The 19,457-nt window shown below is 45.1% G+C and overlaps 1 protein-coding gene across 1 annotated transcript in view; it reads right to left on the bottom strand.

The window, feature by feature from the left end:
• Positions 1 to 6,653: 6,653 nt before the first annotated feature.
• The window catches only part of MCF2L2 (MCF.2 cell line derived transforming sequence-like 2), a 254,578-nt gene continuing 241,774 nt past the window's right edge, over positions 6,654 to 19,457 (bottom strand). The window contains exons 26-27 of the mRNA XM_042956659.1: positions 8,126 to 8,214; positions 6,654 to 7,726 (exon numbers count right to left, since the gene is read on the bottom strand). Coding sequence (XP_042812593.1) covers positions 7,613 to 7,726; positions 8,126 to 8,214 — 203 coding nt within the window. The 3' untranslated portion in view covers positions 6,654 to 7,612. The remainder of the gene's footprint in view (positions 7,727 to 8,125; positions 8,215 to 19,457) is intronic.

Genomic DNA, 19,457 nt, shown 5'->3' with positions numbered 1-19,457 from the left:
ATCAATTACCACCACTTCCACCACATTCTATTTATCAGGGTCATTAGTACAGCCCACACTCAAAGGGAGGGTAATTGGACTCTGCTCTTTGAAGATAGGAGTACCAATTTGGGGATAAATTTTAACACTATCACAGACACTTAGGGTGTTCCCTATCTCTCACTGCTTGTTTTCCTGTTAAAAGTACTGTTAAAATGAACACCTGTACAACTTGTTCATTTGTATGAATAGATCATTAAAATGAATTCCTAGAAGTGGAATTGCTAGATCAAGTCATATACATATTTTAAAATGTTGAAAGCTATTAAAAATTGTCTTTTAAAAAGCTAGTACTAATTTACACTCTTACCAACAGTCTGAGAGTGCTCATTTTTTTGTATCTTCTCCAATACTGAGTATTATCAGAGTTTTAAATGTTGGACAGTCTGGTAACGAGAAATGAGTATCATTGTTTTGCTTCTTTTCATGTATTTGTTGGATTTTGAATTTCTTTTTTTTTTTAATTTATTTATTTTGGTGGGGGGAGGAGGCAGAGAGAGGGAGACAGAGAATTCCAGGCAGGCTCTGGCTGTCAGCACAGATGTGGGGCTCAAACCAACAATCTAGGAGATCATGACCTGAGTCCAAATAAAGAGTAGGATGCTTAATCGATTGAGCCTCCCAGGTGCCCCTTGAATTTCTTTTTCTGTGTATATTTGTGTCCTTTGTCCATTTTTTCTATTATTGTTGCTGATTTGTAAAAGCTCTTTATATATCATGGAAAATTAGTTTTATGCCCATGTTTTGAAAATGTATTTGTTTTGAATCTTTAATTGTTCTTTTTTTCTATATTTGTTTTTGCCTCTTATGTAGTCTGAATTGTCAAGATTTTCTTTCGTAGCTTCTGGTTTTTGTTTTTGCCTAGAAAAGCTTTACTCTATTCAAAATCATTTTTAAACGTTTTGACTTGCATGATTTCTTTAAGTCACATAATTGAACAATATGAATAGTTTTAAGGGCTTATCCTCCCTCCCCCCCACCCCCGCCCCCAAACTGCTATACAGTGGTCCCAGCACCACTTTCACACACAATTCATCTTCTTTGTTCAGAACTAATTTGAAATGCCTTTTTTCATGCTTTAAATTCTGAGATGTATCTCGGTCCATTTCAAGATTCTCTACTCTGTTCCTCTAATGTTTGTTTATTCCCATAGTATGTGTTCTCTGGTAAATTAAAATACTATGATATAAACCTACAATTTTTGCTACTTTAATAGCCATTTTTGAAAGTTTACCCATACATAAAGAATGCTACCAGATTAAAGATGCAATTGACAAATATTTTACAGAGAATTGGTGCTGTGTTTTCTGTTGTCTCTGATAGTAAACCTGGAACACTAGAGACACTTGAAACATGTCGACTGAGTAAGCAAAAGCTAGTGTGGTAATAGAACCCTAGCCTAGGGGTTAGAGGACATGGATTCTAGTCCCTGCTTTACTTCAGGCTGGTAGGTGACAGTGACACAAAGTTGTCAAAGCTGTAGTTGGGGGACACGCGGGTGGCTCAATCAGTTCAGCGTCTGACTCGATCTCAGCTTAGGTCATGGTCTCATAGTTTGTGAGTTCCAGCCCCATGTCAGGCTATGCATTGTCAGTGTGGAGCCTGCTTGGGATTCTTTCTCTCCCCTTTTCTCTGTTCCTCCCCTGCGCTCATGCTTTCTCTCAAAATAAATAAATAAACATTAAAAAAAAAAAAAAAAAAAAAAAAAAAAAGCTGTGGTTGGGCAACAGCTTCCCAGCTAGGTTCCCAAGGAAACATCAGAAGGAACGAACCTGGGACACCAAATGACTGTGTGGAGCAGAGCAGCCTACACACATAACCCACACTGTTTCGTGAGACATAAATATTCTTTAAGTTATGTTCCACAAAGAGAAGGATTCCGTGGTCAGCTAAGTTTGGGAAATCATGCAGTGTTTTTTGTTTTCTGCTTTTAAGTAGGCATCATGGCCAATGTAGGGCTTGAACTCATGAAGCTGAGATCAAGAGTCACATGCTCTACCAAATGAGCCAGCGAGGCACCCTGAGAAGTCATGAGTTTAACAGAAATGTACAGACTTCCTTCACGAAAGAGTTCTCAGTTCCTTTAATTCACTAACTTGTATCAACCAAATGAGAAATCGAATATGTAGTATTTTAAAAATAGGTTAGAGAAATTTTTTTTCAGGGCACCTGAATGGCTTGGCCAGTTGGGTGGCTGACTCTTGATCTCAGCTCAGGTCTCAATCTCAGGATCATGAGTTCAGGCCCTGCGTTAGGCTCTGTGCTGAGCATGAAACCTACATAAAAAAAAAATTTTTTTGATTGTGAGATTAACTCATTGAACCCTTACACTCTTCCGCCTACTTTGCAAAATATGCTCTGGGAAATGCTGGTTTAAAGGATCTCGAACTTGTCTAATTATTTGATAAGGCACAGCTGGTGTTTAGTGCAGACTCAGACTCCAGCCAGATTTCACAGACTCAGACTGCTTTTAGTGAACTGTTTCAGCCAGGGCACTTTCCTCCAGGGCTATAGCATTCCCACACCTCAGCAACAAGTTGAAATGCATCCCTCTTGTGGGCAACAGGCAACACTCACTATAAAGCTATAAATGAATTGAATAACTAGTGGAACGTGGCTGCAAGATTTTATCTGATGGTTTTGAATTCTTTTCCATTGACTCAAATAGAAAGATGACATAAGTTTCACTCATAAAAGAGCCACTTTTTTTCTTGTTTCTCTCAGAGGACACCGATAAGCAGAGCAGCTGTGTGGGGCTTAGGCAAAGAAGCCAGAGTGGAAAGTCACAGCAGGCTACTATGGAGCACCTGGGGGCAGCACCAGCAATGATGTCCGGAACTGAAATGGCTCCTCTGTCACCCACCTGTGATGCAGGATTTGTGGAGAGGCTCCTCACGTGAGGCCTGGGAGGTCTGGGCATTTTGACCTCTGCCAGCACGAGCGAGGGTGGCTGATTTTGTAGATACAGAAAACGATCGGGGCCCAAAGGATTGGGAGAGCTTTGGGCTGTCTCTGCAGTGGGCTCGTCAACAGTCAAAGTGTTTAAGAGGATCCAGGTGATGCGTTTTCTGACTATTCTAATAGTCAGAATCCAGAAGATTCTTCCGTCCAGCCCCAGTACTTACATGTTCTCACGGAGAAACGGATATGGTGATGGGTAAGACAATCGGAGAGACCAAAGTAGAGAAGTATGCTGAGAAACGTATTCAAGACTGACTGAATGAATGTGTTCTATAAAAAGTGTGAAAATATGCCATCATAGATCGTGAAGGACTATACTTTCTTTTGACCTGGTAGACATGTCCAGTGCTGTTAATGCAGCAAAGGGCTCTGTGTGCTTTAAAAGCTCTCTATTGATTCACAAGCTTGGGCTGGATCTGAAGCAGGTTCCCCACTTTGGGAAGGCATCCCCACAAACTTTCAAGGGGTGCTGAATGCAGTTACAGGCTACGATTGGTTCGACAAGAGCTCAGTTCCCACGGTGCTGGTCTGCAGAACTCCCCTAAGAGACCCCGCAGGGGCTCTGCTCTGCTCTGCCTCCTCTGCAGCTGGAGTCACCTGTGCTTCACAGCTGGCTGGTCTCAACCCTCCTCCCTCCCCACGGATGTTTAAGAAGCAGGAATCAAAAGATAGAAGAGGGAGGCACTCACCTCCAAGAGTGGGAAGGAGTGAATGGACCAAGGATAAAGCCAGGAATGAGATGAAGAATTCCAGGAATGACAAGTCAGAGGATCTTGTAAGCTGTGGTTGGAACCCTAAGATCAGGAAGAGCACTGACTCCTGATGTCGCTCCCTACTCTCTTGCAGACTGGCTGTGAGGACCAAATGAGGTCCTACCTGTCAAGCACCAGGGACTTTCTGAACCCTGTGGCCCAGTGGCCTCTGTCAATGCATTCTCTCTGCCATGCATCCCTCCTCCGTGCCTCCATGCCTATGCATGACCAGGATATCCTTCTCCTTCTCCACTTGGAGAAAACGCTTGCTCCAGGAGACCAGCTCAGATGTCAGCCCATCCCTGACTACATCAGGAAGTCAGTGGCAGGGTTCCGTGCCCCATAGTATTTGTCACACTGTGTTGTGATGATCTGTTTCCACATCTGTCTCCCTCAACTGCACTGAGAGTTTCTCACTCACCTTCACACCTCCATGGTCTCTTCTGATGCCAACACCTTCTTGAGGACAGGGGTGCTCAGGAAATAGGTGTTGAGTAGAAAGAACAAACAAATAAATAAATGTTCTTATAGCCAAAATGGAACAATGTAGGTTGGAAAATAATGCAAGTAGAAGGAAATAAGATTTCCTATAGGTTTGGGAAGAACTTTATTTTAGTGTGCAAATAATGAATACTGTAGTCTACAAATTTGAAACACATTCCATCAAGAAAGATACTTTGTCATTAGGAAAGGGGCACAAGAGAGTAGCTCCACAATATAACTTTCTGAAAACTTTCAAAGAACACTCTGCTGGACAATTGTGAAGAGCCTTTCCCTGATAGTCTGTCCCTTAGTCTCTGCCCTTTTTTGGCCATAAAAGTCCAAGGGCTTCTTTATGAACACAGTGAGACACTTATTTTTGTTTTCTTGAATTCTAGAACTATTTTCTTAAGTCACATGGGAGACAGTCCTCAGGTGTTTAAGAAAAAAGTTCCCACTCCATTTTGGAAACAAATCAGGGGACCAAAAACTTAGCTAGATCCCATGTCCAGTGAAAAGTTGAAATCAAATCACCACAACAATTCCCAAACTAACTAAATTCAAAACTAATACTCTAAAAGTAAACAGCTCCAGAGCTCAGTGGGTTGCTTATTTGCCATATTTCTCAGCTTTCAGCCATCCTTCTAGTCTCTGCTTTGTGGCCCCAGGGCCACTCACCTCCTTTGCCAGCTTGCTCCCTGTCAGCTTTGGCCAATAGGGCAGACTGATGGGAGGACCAAGGAGGGGAGAGCGACCCCCGTGTGCTGACCTCCTGCCAGCTTCCCCCTGGCAACTGCTCTTCACACTGAGAGCAACAGCTGGTTCCAGTAGCTGCCCTTTGCCATTTTCCCAACACTTCCACAAGCAGCCTCATCACCCCGCCTTCAGAGACTCCAGCACCAGCTGGCAGCACCCTCTATGGAGAGTTCTGCATCCAGCTCTTGGACCAAATTCCAACTCATGGGACACCTGTCCCATGGGGCAGCACCTCCCCCTCAGACTGTGGGCCACCTCCATCCAACCTCTTCCCTTTGCTCCTTCAGCCAGTGGGCTGGTAGCTGCTCCTTATGGCTAACATCTCCATGATCTCACATTACCATGTTTTCTCCTGTTAAAATCTCCAATAACTGGGTAACAATTCCTTATACTAAATTCTCTCTGTTAAAATAACTGCTGTTGTGTCTTTCTCTTGTTCGGATCCCCTAGACTAATTCTAATAGTAAATAATTCTGAAAATAAATCTGAAAATAAAGTAAGTAAAAATACAAAATAGAAAAAAATTTTTCAATGGCAAAGATGTAACTAAAAAGAAATAGAGAATAAGTTACCGAAAATAAATCAAAACTAAATATGTCCAAATCTCTGAAAATAAAAAATTCAGGAAATATAATGCTCAAAAATGCAACAGCTGAAAATAAAATAATTTAAAACCAAATAACTAACATAAATAAATGGATGTAAAAATAACCCCAAATCTAAACTGAAAAAAATAAGTGTGACTATAAGTAACTCTAAAACTAACAAGGGAAAAACCTCTAAAATAACTAAAGACACTTTGTCTGGAAATAAATAATTTTAAATAATTCTAAAACTTTTAGTGAATTATTAGCAGTCAACAAAAAACTAAAAATAATTTGAAAATTCCAATAACTAAAAAAAAGAATAACTATAAAAGTAAATAACTCAAATACTAATAATTGTAAAGATAATTAAAAATAATTCTAGAGCTAATTTGGAAATGTATAACTTAAAATAACTGTATATAAGAAACTGAAAATAACTCAAAAACTAAATAACCCTGAAAACAAAATTATAAACAGATAACTTTAAAGCTATAAAATTAAATAACTAGAAAACTATAAATAAAAGTAAAATTAGACGAAAAATAATAAAACAAAAATAAAAATAACTGAAACTAATTTAAAAACTAATAAATCTAAAAACGAACTACCTCCGACGTTAACATTTGTAACCAACCCTCTCTGAAAGGATACAATCCCGTTACAAAGTAACGCAAACACCACAGGAACATTCTTTTGGGGATTTAGGGAGAAGAGCACAGGGCTGCCTCTGTAGTTTCTGCTCTTCCAAGGTTCGCAAAGAAGATTCTCAACGGATCTCCCCACTCCCATCCCAGGAAAAATCTGACGATGTCTGCAGGCATTTTTTTTCTTTTTCAACTTTTTTTTTTTTTTTTTTGGGACAGAGAGAGACAGAGCATGAACGGGGGAGGGGCAGAGAGAGAGAGGGAGACACAGAATCGGAAACAGGCTCCAGGCTCCGAGCCATCAGCCCAGAGCCTCTGCAGGCATTTTTGATTGTCATAATTTGGGTGAGTGGATGGGAGAGCGGTTTTACTGGCATCTGTGGGTAGAGGCCAGGGATGCTGCCAAACACTTGCACAAGGCAGTCCCCCCTCCCCCCCACCCCGCCCAAAGAATTATCCAGCCCCCAAAGTCTAAATGCCAACGTTGAGAAACCTTGGGCAGGACCCCGCAGGACTGGGCTCCGCTAACCTCTGCAGGAGCGGTAGAGCAGCTCGGGGGGTCGCGGGCGTTTGCACGAAATCCCGGCGCTCGAGTAGGCCAGTGTGGAGCAGCCCCGAAGTTCACGGAAGTCTTCAGCTAGTCCCGGCGCACGCGCAGGCGCGTGTGAAGCAGCCCCGAGGTTCGCGGGTGTCCTCACGGAGTCTCGACGCTCGCGCAGGCGCGTGTGAAGCAGCCCCGAGGTTCGCGGGTGTCCGCACGGAGTCTCGACGCTCGCGCAGGCGCGTGTGAAGCAGCCCCGAGGTTCGCGGGTATCTGCACGGAGTCCCGGCGTTCGCGCAGGCGCGTGTGGGGCAGCCCCGAGGTTCGCGGGCTTCTGAGCCGACTCCCCAGGGCTAACGCTGACGCGTGTGAAACAGCTCCCAGGTTCTCAGCGGCCCTCGCCGGGAGGGTGGCCTCCGCGGGCAGGCCGTGGGCCCTTCCTCAGGCTTCTGGAAGGCGGTCCTATCTCACCCCACCCCCACCCCCAGTGGCAGATCCGCAGGGTCCGAGGCGGCCCTTTGGCTGCTTTCCCGCTGGAGGGTGGGCCGGGCCCTCGGCGTCCGCAGCAGGCCGGGCCCGGAATGGAGGCGGCGTGGGGAGGCCCGGCCGAGCGGGGGAGCTGCGGTGTTCTAGAACCAGTGTCAGTTCTCGGGGGAGGGGGTGCGCAGGCATCCTTCCCTCGCCTGCTCTGCTTTCGCCCGGAAACTAGTCGCGTCCCCCGCAGGGCCGAGCAAGGCAGCGGGCACCGCAGCGCTCTCCTTAGTTGTGTTTGTTGGCCTAAAATTCCAAGAAGAAAGTCAGAGGAGCAACGGCTAACAGATTCGCTTACTGTTTGTTCTTTCTCTTTCACACTCAAACGTCCTCATCGCCGCTTTCCTTTTTCCCCTGGACGCTTTCTCCCGTTTCCAGGACAGATTTGGAGGAACACGTTTCATAACTGTCGTCCAACTGGAAGAGTCCGGACAGCTGGAAGGGAGGGGACAGTGGTGAACCCTCAGAGTTAGCAGGGCCGAGGAGTGCCCAAGCCCAAGCCAGGCGCGACCTGTGATTCCCGCCGGCGCCGGCGGGTTGGGGCCCACCCTAGTTCTCCCAAGGGGTCACTGGGGTCCCGGCAGGAGCCCCACATTTATGATCAGAAGCCAGAGCAATGCGAAGGAGATGGGGATGAGGGACATGCCAGGCTGGGAGGGTCTGAGACACTTTGCAGAGCCAGTGACCTCAGCTTCCTGGGTTAGGCCTCGTCCTTATGGGTATGCATCACGAAAAGGGGAGGGACATGGAAGGGGGAGAGAAAGAGGAGGCAGGAGAAGCTGATGAAATCGAATTGAGGGAGAAAATGAAGGAGATAAGAAGGAAATAAATTACACTCAGAGCACTGTTCTCCTTTTCCATATCTTCTGCACCTTCGGGATGGTCAAAGGTTTCCATGGAGGTAAACTCCTTGCTGGAGCAGCCTTGGGGAAAGAAAGGGAAGAATTTGACCTGCTGTGCAGGAGAGGGCCTGGGAGGATTGGTTCTGCTGCCAGTGGCCAGATGTCCTAGGAGGCAGTGCCTGTCCCCAAGAACCTCTTCTCCCCATCTCTAACTCCTGCTCTCCCAGGACCTGGATGGCTTCACCTGGGTGGGAGGTGGAGGTCTGTCCTCTTAAGGTTCTCTTTCCTAGCTCAAATTTGTAACCATGACCCCAAGAAGATCTGTCTACGTGGTGTTCATAGCCCTACTCCTGGTCCTCCAAGAAAACGGTCAGTCTTTTTGTGCTTGACAACCTTCCTGTCCTCCACCCTTCTTCCCTCTCTTCTTTTCCCCCTTTTCTCGCCCCTGATTCCTATTTCTTTGGTAGCCTCTGTCACTGCTCTCCCCATGGGAAATCAGAGGAGTGAGTACATCCTGCCTCTCTCTTCCAATGAGCTGATAAACCGATTAGTCACCACTGTGCACCTGCCATGAGCCTGGGGCTGTTAAGACACTGAGGGGAACAGCAATCTCCACCAAACACTGAACCCTACTCTGTGCCTGCTGGGATGCCAGTTTGTCAAAAGTTAAGCTTCACATGGCCCTCTAAGGGCCTTAGCTCCATTTTACAGATGAGAAACTGGGACGAGAGAGGAATAATCACTTGGCCATGTCCCCTCGGCTGCAAGCACTGCAGCTGGGTTCTACAAGTCTTGTCTTTACCTCTCACTGAGCTTCAACAGAATAATCAATCTTGCAGGAATCTGAGTGCAGGACCAAGTCTCTGTTTGGTGACAACTCAAGGGCAGGGGTTAGGGTATGGCCTTGAAGGGCGTGGACAGGGCATGGGGGGTGAGAGCATTCTGGACACAGGAAATGAGAAGAGGGAGCGGAAGGAGTCTACAGTTGGAGTTAGTGGCACAGTTCTGTCAGCAAGCAGGAAGTGTGCAAGTGGGAACTCCCTGACCTGCTGCCCAGAGGACCCCCAAGCTGCATTCTGGGGCCCAGGGTTCTCCCCAGGGCAGAAGTTGGGGGGCCGTGCCAGCCAAACTGGGAGCAGCCAGGCAGCCCTTTCCTGGAGGCCTCCAGGAACCCTGCCTGGTGCCGGAGGGTTTTGAGGCAGCTGGACACAGTGCTCTCAGATTGCAGCAAACTTGCTTTAATTTCCAGTCCCCAGAAGTGGTGGGGTGAGGGGTAGAGGGCAGAGGAGAAACTGGCTCCCACTGTCCTCCTCCAGATGTGACTCAGGGACATCTGCAGTAACGCCCAGAGACTCCTCTTTAGGGTGGTCATTCAACACGATCCCCTTATGCCCAGAGCAGGCAGTGAGGACAAGGAATGGCAGTCTTGCTGAAAGGCTGTAAGGGAGGAATGGAGAAGACTTGCCTTTGACCACCTACCATGGGAACAGAAGGGTTGAGTCTCCAGGGGCTGTGGCCTCAGTGTCCCAGACAAAGCCAGGCCGGCAGGGCTGGGGTGGGGTGAAGGGTAGTGGCCAGGGACCCAAGAGCCACCCACTGGGAGGCCAGGGGTGAGGCCAGGCTCTGAGGTCTCTGGCAGCCATGGAGCACTCAGGGCCTGGGGCTGGCAGGGCTGGGGGACAATGTGGGAACTGGGAGACCTGACAGCCAGTTCCAGCCACTCCACAGGTAAGTGGCACCTCGGGTAAAGTGATGACCAGTCACTGGTGGCTGCTTTCCTCTCCCTCCTGGGGGCCCGGCCGCAGGGGGACGGGGTCTTCAGCCTGGCGCAGGGCTGGCACAGAGGACCTCTCACACACTTGGCCACACATTGACTGCATTATTTCAGGGTCGTCTGGGCCATTTCCTGCCTCCAGGAAGGATCTGTCTGAGCCTGGAAAGAGAATCGACCCTCCCAGCGCTGACAATATCCAGATACCCCCTCCCTGCTGGGGACTGTCAGCACACAGGGTACCCCAGGTGAGGGTGGAGGACACCCTCAGTTTAGTCCAGAGTTTTCCATACTCCTTAGAGATGCCAACATCGCGTCCACACAGACTACATTTCTAAAAGGAAAACTGTTTGTGGAACAATATTACGCTTACAGGTATGATGTCCTCATCTGATCTATTCTATGCTCTTATTCTATTCTACTTTATTCTATTGTGTTCTATTCTATCCCATTCTATTCTGGGACACAGAGGAGGAGAGGGGCTGTGGAGGTGGTGGGGTCACAACAATCCCCTCACAACAAGACCCTTCGAGGGAGAGTTTCTTCTGACACAGCCCGCAGCTGCTCTGGGTGAGCCCTCACTCGTCTCCCCCTTGGGCCCTGGGGCCCTTGGCAACAGTGACTATACTCTATTCACCCAGCATCCCCCGTGGCTCCTGGAAGGAGCTCAGAATTTTCAGGACCCGCAAGCCTTCCTTTGACTGAAGGAGAACGTCCTTCAGTCAAAGCTGGAAATGTGGGGGCCGAAAGTGCAGCTCACAGGATGAGTTTTGCAAATCTTTGTCATTTGCATATTTAATCCCTTCCTCCTGGATCCACTGGCCATGGGCTCCTAGGGGTCTTAGGTACTATAGCGGTGACAGCACTATGGAGACCCAGAATTTTGGGCTCAGGGTCTGGCAGGTCATATGAGTGAATAAAGGAAAGACCCCCTCTGCCCAGTGGTAGGAGCAGGGGCTTTGAAGTCAGTGAGACCGAGTGCAGTTCTGACTTTGCCACTCACTCACTAGCTGTGTGATCTTGGGTAAGTCACTTAACCTCTCTGAGCATCTTTTCTTGTCTGTAAAAATGGGGATAATAATATCTATCACAGCTTTGATATAAGGATTAGCAGAAAGGTTTATAAAGTAAAATGTCTCGTACATCTTAGGAATTTAATAAATAACACCTGTTATGATTACTGTGAATAGCGATTACAATAATACCAAAGAGAAGGTCTCAGAACAGCTCTTGGTACTCCAAGTATGCTATTACTACTCATGTTTGGGGGAGATTTGTTTGCTATTGTCTTCACCCTCATAAATATCTGGGGGAAGAAACAAATTATAGAGGTAATAAATGGCTTTAAAAGGAAACACAGAGTACACACACACACACACACACACACACACACACGAAAACCCAAATCACACACACAGGCCCTTGAAAAATACTCAATTTGATATCAGCAAAATTTTAAGTGACAGTTGCATTCTTGAAAAATGAGCAGAATGGCTCTGGTACCAGTCAAGTTCTAGTTATGTGTTGAGAAGACACTTTGAGTCTCTGTGGTTCTCCTGGTCCACGTACCAGAATAAGCATAAAGAGTGTTGGCAGAGAGAGAGAGGGATACGAAGAATGGGGAAGGTGGGCTGTAAAAATTCATGCTAGTAAGGACTGGTGTGTATTCTGTTTTCCTTCAGTGGATGATCTTTCTAGCATACATCACATATCCTAACTGGTTTGGGGAATTTAGTTTTAGCACTTAGTGTTTAGACTTCTGATCTTTTATTTTGGCTTAAAAATGGAATGAAATGTATGTATGTATGTATGTATGTATGTATTGGGGGGGAGGGGCAGAGGCAGAGGCGCGACAGGGAGGATCCTAAGCAGGCTCCATGGGCAGCGTGGAGCCCAGCATGAAGCCTAACTCAGGGCTCGAACCCACCAATGTGAGATGATGACCAAACTGAAATCAAGCTGGTTGCTTAACCAACTGAGCCACCGAGGCACACCCTAAAAATTGAATGAAATTTATTAACAAGTGAATCTATTGGTGAGTTGAAATTATCCTCTTCAATATACATGTTTTTGGTAAATTACAAATTTGGAAGATAAAATCACGCCTTTCCCCTTTCTGTCCACTGGATGGCACGATGGGACCATTGTAGATCCCACTAGTTCAGAGGCAGCTATTACCCATTGATTTCAAATGGGCAAACTATTTTTATTTTGTTTCAAACTAGATTTTTCCCTATCCCTTACAATTATGCAAGAACTTTTTAAGGGCCACCTCTATCATGTGAACTAAAGTACATCATTTTTACCTGGGGGCACAAAGAAGTAAAGTAATTCATCCAAAGACACAGAGCTGGGTTTGAGCTGTGAGCCCTTAACCATTGCGCTGTGCTGCTAAGCTCCTTCTCTGTCTTCTGGGAGTTAACCCATGGGGTCACTTTATGCCTAAACCATCCCAGTTGCTCTCCACAGCTCACAACAGAAGAGATCTCCAGGTTGTTTCCACAGGTACTAGGCTGGATTAGGATCTTTCTGCTTGGTGGCCCAGAGTGTAAATTATGTAAACATTGAAGTTGGTCTGTATCTGAAGTGCCCATTTCCTTTGCAAATCTGCCTTTGGCCAAGAGGAAGGAAATCACTGCTATGCATTCAATTAATTACTTTCAGGCTGCACACATTCTCAAAGCACCTTTTTTTTTGTTTTGTTTTGTTTTAAAAGTGTGTTTTCTGTTGTCAGAATCCTTGCCAACTTGTAGGGCAGTCTGAGCTTGTTGTCTTGGGACTTTCAGAGCTGCTAGGAGCTGGGGTCAAAGACACTTCAGAACAAGGAAACCACCCCCAGCTCAGCAATCAGCTGCCATCAGATGTTCTGGGTTGGAACAGGCCCACAGGTGGGTTGTAGGAGGAGCTGATATGTCTAGTTGGGTTTTGTCAAGGCTTATCCATTAAACCAAAAATTTAATAGGAATTTTTCAAGAAGACTGAAATATAAAGACCCCTAATCTGTTTGTGTAGTATGGCTCCAATTTTTTTTTAAATATGCATTTCTATAGACAAAAAGTTTAGAGTAAAATATTTACAGTGGTTATTTCCAGTTATGTGTGATTTGCATTTTGTTTGTACTTTTCTGCATTACATTCTAAATTTTGTTTAATATACATATGTATTATTTTTATAATCAGAAAATGAAACTTGTAATACTTACCTTTAAGAAGTGTTTATTTTTGAGAGAGAGAGAAAGAGAGAGAGAGTGAGCATGAGTGGGGGGGGGGTTGCCAAAGAGAGGGGGACAGAGGATCTGAAGCAGGCTTTGCACTGACAGCAGTGAGCCTGATGCTGGGTTCAAACTTGTGAACTGTGAGATCATGACCCGAGTCAAAGTCAGATGCTCAACCAACTCTCTCTCTCTCTCTCTGTCTCTCTCTCTCTCTCTCAAAATAAGTATTTTTTAAAAATTAAAAAAATGGTCAGTTATCTGAAATAACCCACAATCTCACCAGAGAAGACTGTTTGCTATACTTTATTTTCTTTATCATAAGAGTACATGAAAAAATTTTAAATAATAATATAATCAATTATCTAGGCCTAAAAGGAAATTCCCCCAAATCAGCAAACAAACCTTATGTACTACACTAAATGGCTCACAGACATTAAAGCAGTCTCCCCTCCACCCCAAGACCCTGAGGGAACCAGACCCACAGTTATGTCTGCACAGGGGCCTATGGCTAAGGGCTAGCAGACAGACTCTACCTCTGTTACCTTTGTGGCACAATGGTTATTCTCATTTTACATATCTTTCAATGTCCAGGACTCAGAAAATCAGGGATAAAATAGAATTCAGAATTCAAAAATTTCAGTGTGATTCTGGCTAGTAAAATACTGTTGGAGCTTAGCTCCTTTATGTTAGCCAATAACACCAGAAAAAGCAGACTCCTCTATTTTGTGACTGTCTCACCTTGAAATTGCTTAGGTTCTAAGAGGTTCCCACCTCACTGCCTTGCCCTGTCCAGGCCTTACCACTACTAGCATGAGGAATGCTAGCATTCCACCCCTCAGGCTTGCACTGGAGGAAACAATTGGCCCTAATCATCATTAGGAGATCAGGCTGCCTAACAGAGGCAGAGAGGAATGTGTCTGGTGCTTAGGTGATCCACTGGGACATCCTCCAATACTTCCACACCCAGCTGTAACTCTAAGTGAGTGAGTAAAAGAACAATAGTCAGACAAGAGTCTGGGGCACCCACTGCGCATGCAACCAGCAGAAGAGGAGAAGGAAGGGGTATGTAGAATGAGTGGAAGGGAGAGGATGACAAAAGTACAACCTAAGGACCAATTGCAGCAGTAGGTGGCGCACATTAAAGTTAAGTAGGACTCTTACTATGTCCCCTGGTGGAGATTCCCTGCCTTGGGAACAGGCCTTGAGACTCACTGAGACTAAAGTTGCAGAGATGAGGACAAATACCTTGTGCGAGTCACTAGAGCGCGATAATGATAAGGGCACAACTCATTTGACCTCCTGGCTCCCAGATTTCATATATTCTGCCTATTGAGGCACAGTGCCATAAAATGGCCATTGGTTTAAGGTGCATACTGCATCCTGAAGATTAGCACCCTGACCCCACAGTGTCATGCTTAAACAAACTGTTGCTCATCCTTGCCTTCCAGAGGCTATTCCATGGCTCTATCTGGCTGGCAGCTTCTAAATGGGGTAGGACCAGTAGGTCGGTCCTGTGATCATATGCCCACAGCTGAGTCTCTCCATTCTAAGCAAAGTTATGGAATAACTTTATAGTATATATAGTTGGATAATATCCATCTGGGAGCTCAGCGTCAATCTGTGCTGGCCGGCTGGACAGTCGACAGTGGCAGGAGCTACATCAGTCTTGATGACAAGGAGCCCATGCTGCTGGGCCCATGCATAGCTTCTGACTCTGCTGCAAAGGCTTCTCTCTACTTATGAGCCCACCGTGCAGGTGCTGGGGTGACGAGGAAAAAGCGGCTGATACCTGCTGGCCAAGTCATCCAGGCGGTGTAGTTGTCTGGCACCTTTTCTGCAACTGATATTCTCTAGTAGGTATGAAAATGATTCAAAGATTCTCACATTTTGAGCTTAAGTCTATGGGTCTTGTGCCTCTTCCCCAGTCAGATCATGTTATAATTAGATGCTAATCATTATCCTGGAAGGAAGGTGGGGACGCATCCTGAGAAGGAAGGGTAAGCATCGCCTTGTATGTCTCATCTGCAACTTCTGCATAATCTTGGGGGTAAGAAGGGTCTGATTCCCAACAAGGGGGGGGGGTGGGACACTTACGCCAGCCCAGGGGGACAAGGGGCATATACCTAGATATCCTCATCACAAGTTTTAGAGTCCCACATTTTCCCTACCAGGGCCTGACTTGCTTGCTCATCTACTAGCACTAGGAGCCCAAAATGATTAGGTAGCAGACTTGCCTGGGCTGAGAATTCATCCTTCTTCCACACACAGCCATGCTGTAGAAGATGAGGGCCTGAACGCTGGCAAGGAGGTTCATTCTCATATTGGGCTTTAAATTGGTGGTTAATCTGATCCTGTCACTCTCTTCACTCTCTTCAGTGCATCAGTGGTGCTTAGCAATAGCCTCCCACTTCTATGCTCCTGATACTTAATATTTCCCCTAAACTTCCCAAATACTAGAGACATCACACCAACTGGTACATCCCTGTCCACCTATATCTGACCCCAGGTGTCACCACAGGTGAAGATCTTAGCCACTGAACTGCTACCACAAACCAGGGACCAGGGCTTTCAACAGTCCACCCACCAACAGAAATGGAGTCCTCTGCCATCTGGCTGGCAAGTGACCTATTAATGCCAGAATCCCATCCTTCCTTTCTAGGACCTCTGCTGGTAGTGTCTTAGGTTTCTCAGAAGCAGATTGCACAAGAGAGTTGTGGAGAAAGGGCTTCCAGAGGAAACCTGTAAGAGCACTGAGGACAGAAGCCAGGGCAGGGAAGACGCCAGGCGCAGATGTGGTTTCAGCTCAAGTCTAGCATCAGCCTGATCTCCTAGGAAACCCTGGAGCATAGATGGTGCTACACGTGTCTCCTTTGAGGCAGAAGGGCTGGTTTTTGTACCCTGAATCAGTTAGTCATTGGCTGGCTATAAACTGCCCCTGTGGGAGGCCATAACCTCTCAGGCATTTCCTGGCTAGACAGCTCTGGTCAGCTGAGGGCTGGACAGTGGGTACACACACCTGGTAAAAAGGATGTGGGCAAGGTGTCAACAGCCTCTATTACATTACTGTGTGTGATTTTTTTAATTAAAAAATGAATAGACTTTAGAGCAGTTTTAGGTTTACAGAAAACTTGAGCAGAAAATAGAGTTCCCATATAACCTCTCTACACTCACTCCCTACATAGTATCTCTATTATTAACATGTTACATTAGTGTGGAACATTTGTTACAATTAGTGAACCTATACTGATACATTATTATTAACTAAAGTCCACAGGTTACATCAGGGTTTACTCTTTGTGTTGGATAGTTCTGTGGGTTTTGACAAAAGCGCAATGTCATGTGTCTGCCATTATAATATACAGAGTAGTTTCACTGGCCCTAAAATTTTGTGCTCAACCTGTTCATCCCCTCTTCCCCAAATCCCTGGTAACCACTGATCTTTTTACTGTCTCTATATAGTTTTGTTTTCTCCAGAGTGTCAAATAGTTGGAATCATACAATATGTATCTTCAAACTGGATTCTTTCACTTAGCAATATGCACTTAAATTTCCTCATGTCTTTTTGTGGCTTGATAGCTCTTTTTTTAAAAAAATTTTTTTAACGTTTATTTGTTTTTGAGACAGAGAGAGACAGAACATGAACGGGGGAGGGTCAGAGAGAGGGAGACACAGAATCTGAAACAGGCTCCAGGCTCTGAGCTGTCAGCACAGAGCCCAAAGCGGGGCTCGAACTCACGGACCATGAGATCATGACCTGAGCCGAAGTCGGCCACTTAACTGACTGAGCCACCCAGGCGGCCCAGCTCATTTCTTTTTATTCCTGAATAATTTCCCATTGTATGGATATATCACAGTTTGCAACTCATTTGGGTAAATACCACAGAATATGATTGTTGGCCTGTATGGTAAAACTATTTTTAGCTTTTGTAAGAAACTCTCAAACTACCATTTTGCATTGTCACCAGCAGAGAATGAGAGTTCCTGGTGCTTTGTACCATCACCAGCATTTGGTATTTTCAGTGTACTATATACTACTTTTCACACTGTAACTCTTGAGTTTTGCTTTTTGGTTTCTGGGTTTGTTTTGTTATGTTTTGCTTTGAGGTGTCAGCCAGTCTTCTGAAGAGCTGACTGGTTTTTGTGAAACTAACTTGTGAAAAAGTTGTCAAAGTTCACAGGACATAATGGTTATTCCCTTGTTATCTCCCTGACTCCTGAAGCCAGCCTGCTTTCCTAGCATTGAACTGTGAGCACACACACACACACACACACACACACACACACACAAACAGCCTACAACCAAGTCTAGACGAAGGCACACTTAACCAAATGTTATCCATTCTTCTGCTTATCTCAAACCTTTGAGTCTGATCACTTGGAATTAGCAGAATAGACAGAAGAAAAAACAGAAAGGCACCGGGACAATCCACATCCTTATGTTTTAGGTGAGGGAGTTATAACTTATCAAGTGCTCATATCTATAAATTTATAGATTATGCCACTGTTGATGATTGTATACCAACGTCTTCAAGCAAAGAGTCTTTTAACAGTCTCTCTCTCTCTTTTTTTTTTTAACGTTTATTTATTTTTGAGACAGAGAGACAGAGCATGAACAGGGGAGGAGCAGAGAGAGAGGGAGACACAGAATCCGAAACAGGCTCCAGGCTCTGAGCTGTCAGCACAGAGCCTGACGCGGGCCGGAACTCACGGACCGTGAGATCATGACCTGAGCCGAAGTCGGACGCTCAACCGACCAAGCCACCCAGGCGCCCCTTAACAGTCTCTTTAAGAGAATATTGGCACATGGGGTGCCTGGGTGGCTCAGTTCATTGGGCGTCTGACTCAGGCTCAGGTCATGATCTCGCGGTCCATGAGTTCAAGCCTCACATCAGGCTCTGTGTTGACATCTCAGAGTCTGGAGCCTGCTTCAGATTCTGTACCTCCCTCTCTCTCTGCCCGTCCCCCACTCATGCTTTGTGTCTCTATTTCTCTGAAAAATAAACATTAAAAAAAAAGAGAGAGAGAGAATCTTGGCACATGAAAAAGGGAGTTAAATGCTTCAAGAAACAAAACATACTTCAGGACTAGATAAGGCTGGATAAGGTCAATTTTCTAATAGTCCTCGATAATCTGAAGAGTCACCTGTTAAATAACCTAGAATGGAATTCTCAACACACATTTTACTCATCTGTAGGGCCCCAGCTGAAAGGACAGTCCATTACCAGGGGTTTTCCTTCATTTTAGCTTTTCAAAATGCAAAAGAAAGTCACGATGTAACTTGATCAGAGACAGTATTGGGGGATAAAGCTAATTATTTAGATGAAAATCTGATTTTATCTTATCCTTAAAAATTTTTTTTTAATATTTATTTTTCAGAGAGAGAGAACATGCATGAGCAGGGGAGGCGCAGAGAGAGAGGGAGACAGAGGATCCAAGCAGGCTCTGCACCATCAGCACAGAGCCCAATGTGGGGCTCAGATCCACATACTGTGAGATCATGACCTAAGCTGAAGTCAGACACTTAAGTGACTGAGTCACCCAGGCGTCCCTGATCTTATCTTTTTTTAAAAAGTTTTTCACAAGCCATTATAAAATCTCCATGGAAAACAAAACATAAAAATTTCATACCTCCCAGAGATTTTACTACATTCTATAGAGAGATAGGTCTTATTGTGAAAAGCAAATTTAGGCACTATATTCTATAAACTCTCACCAGCCGAGATTTTTCTCAAGCTTAACTTTTCCTGGTCTGTATTAAGAAGAAAACAAGGTCATTTTGTATTTTCCAAATATAAAATTTTATTTTTTAAAGATTTTTTTAAAAAAGTTTATTTATTTATTTATTTATTTTTTTGAGAGAGAGAGAGTAGGGGAGGGGCAGAGAGAGAGAGAAAAAGAGGGAAACAGGATCCCAAGCAGGCTCTGCACTCTCAGCACAGAGTCCAATGTGGGGCTCAAACTCACAGAACTGTGAGATCATAACTTGAGCCGAAATCAAGACTGAACCATCCCGGCACCCCCCAAATATAAAATATTGTAACTCACATATATACCCTAATTGAGAATCACTGCTTTATTAAAGGCATTGCCACCAATATTTGTTGACCAAGACTGCACATCCAATCACTTATTATGTGACCATCTTCCTGTTAATTTGCCATTTCATGCTCATTAGCATCCAAGAGTCTAGAAGTCTGACCAATAAGCATAACGTTAATTAGCTTTGCCCCTGAGTTGGGGTGTGGGGTCTGTGTATATTTCTTCAATGACTTTTGTACTTTGTAGGTACTCAGTAAATGTATTTTGTACTAAAATTCCTTCCAGATGCCTTTTCTAAAT

The sequence above is a fragment of the Panthera tigris genome, chromosome C2, assembly GCF_018350195.1.
Source record: "Panthera tigris isolate Pti1 chromosome C2, P.tigris_Pti1_mat1.1, whole genome shotgun sequence".
In the NCBI taxonomy this organism is placed as follows: Eukaryota; Metazoa; Chordata; class Mammalia; order Carnivora; family Felidae; genus Panthera; species Panthera tigris.
Note: the sequence above shows the minus strand (reverse complement) of the source record. Positions and strands in the feature narration are given on the sequence as shown.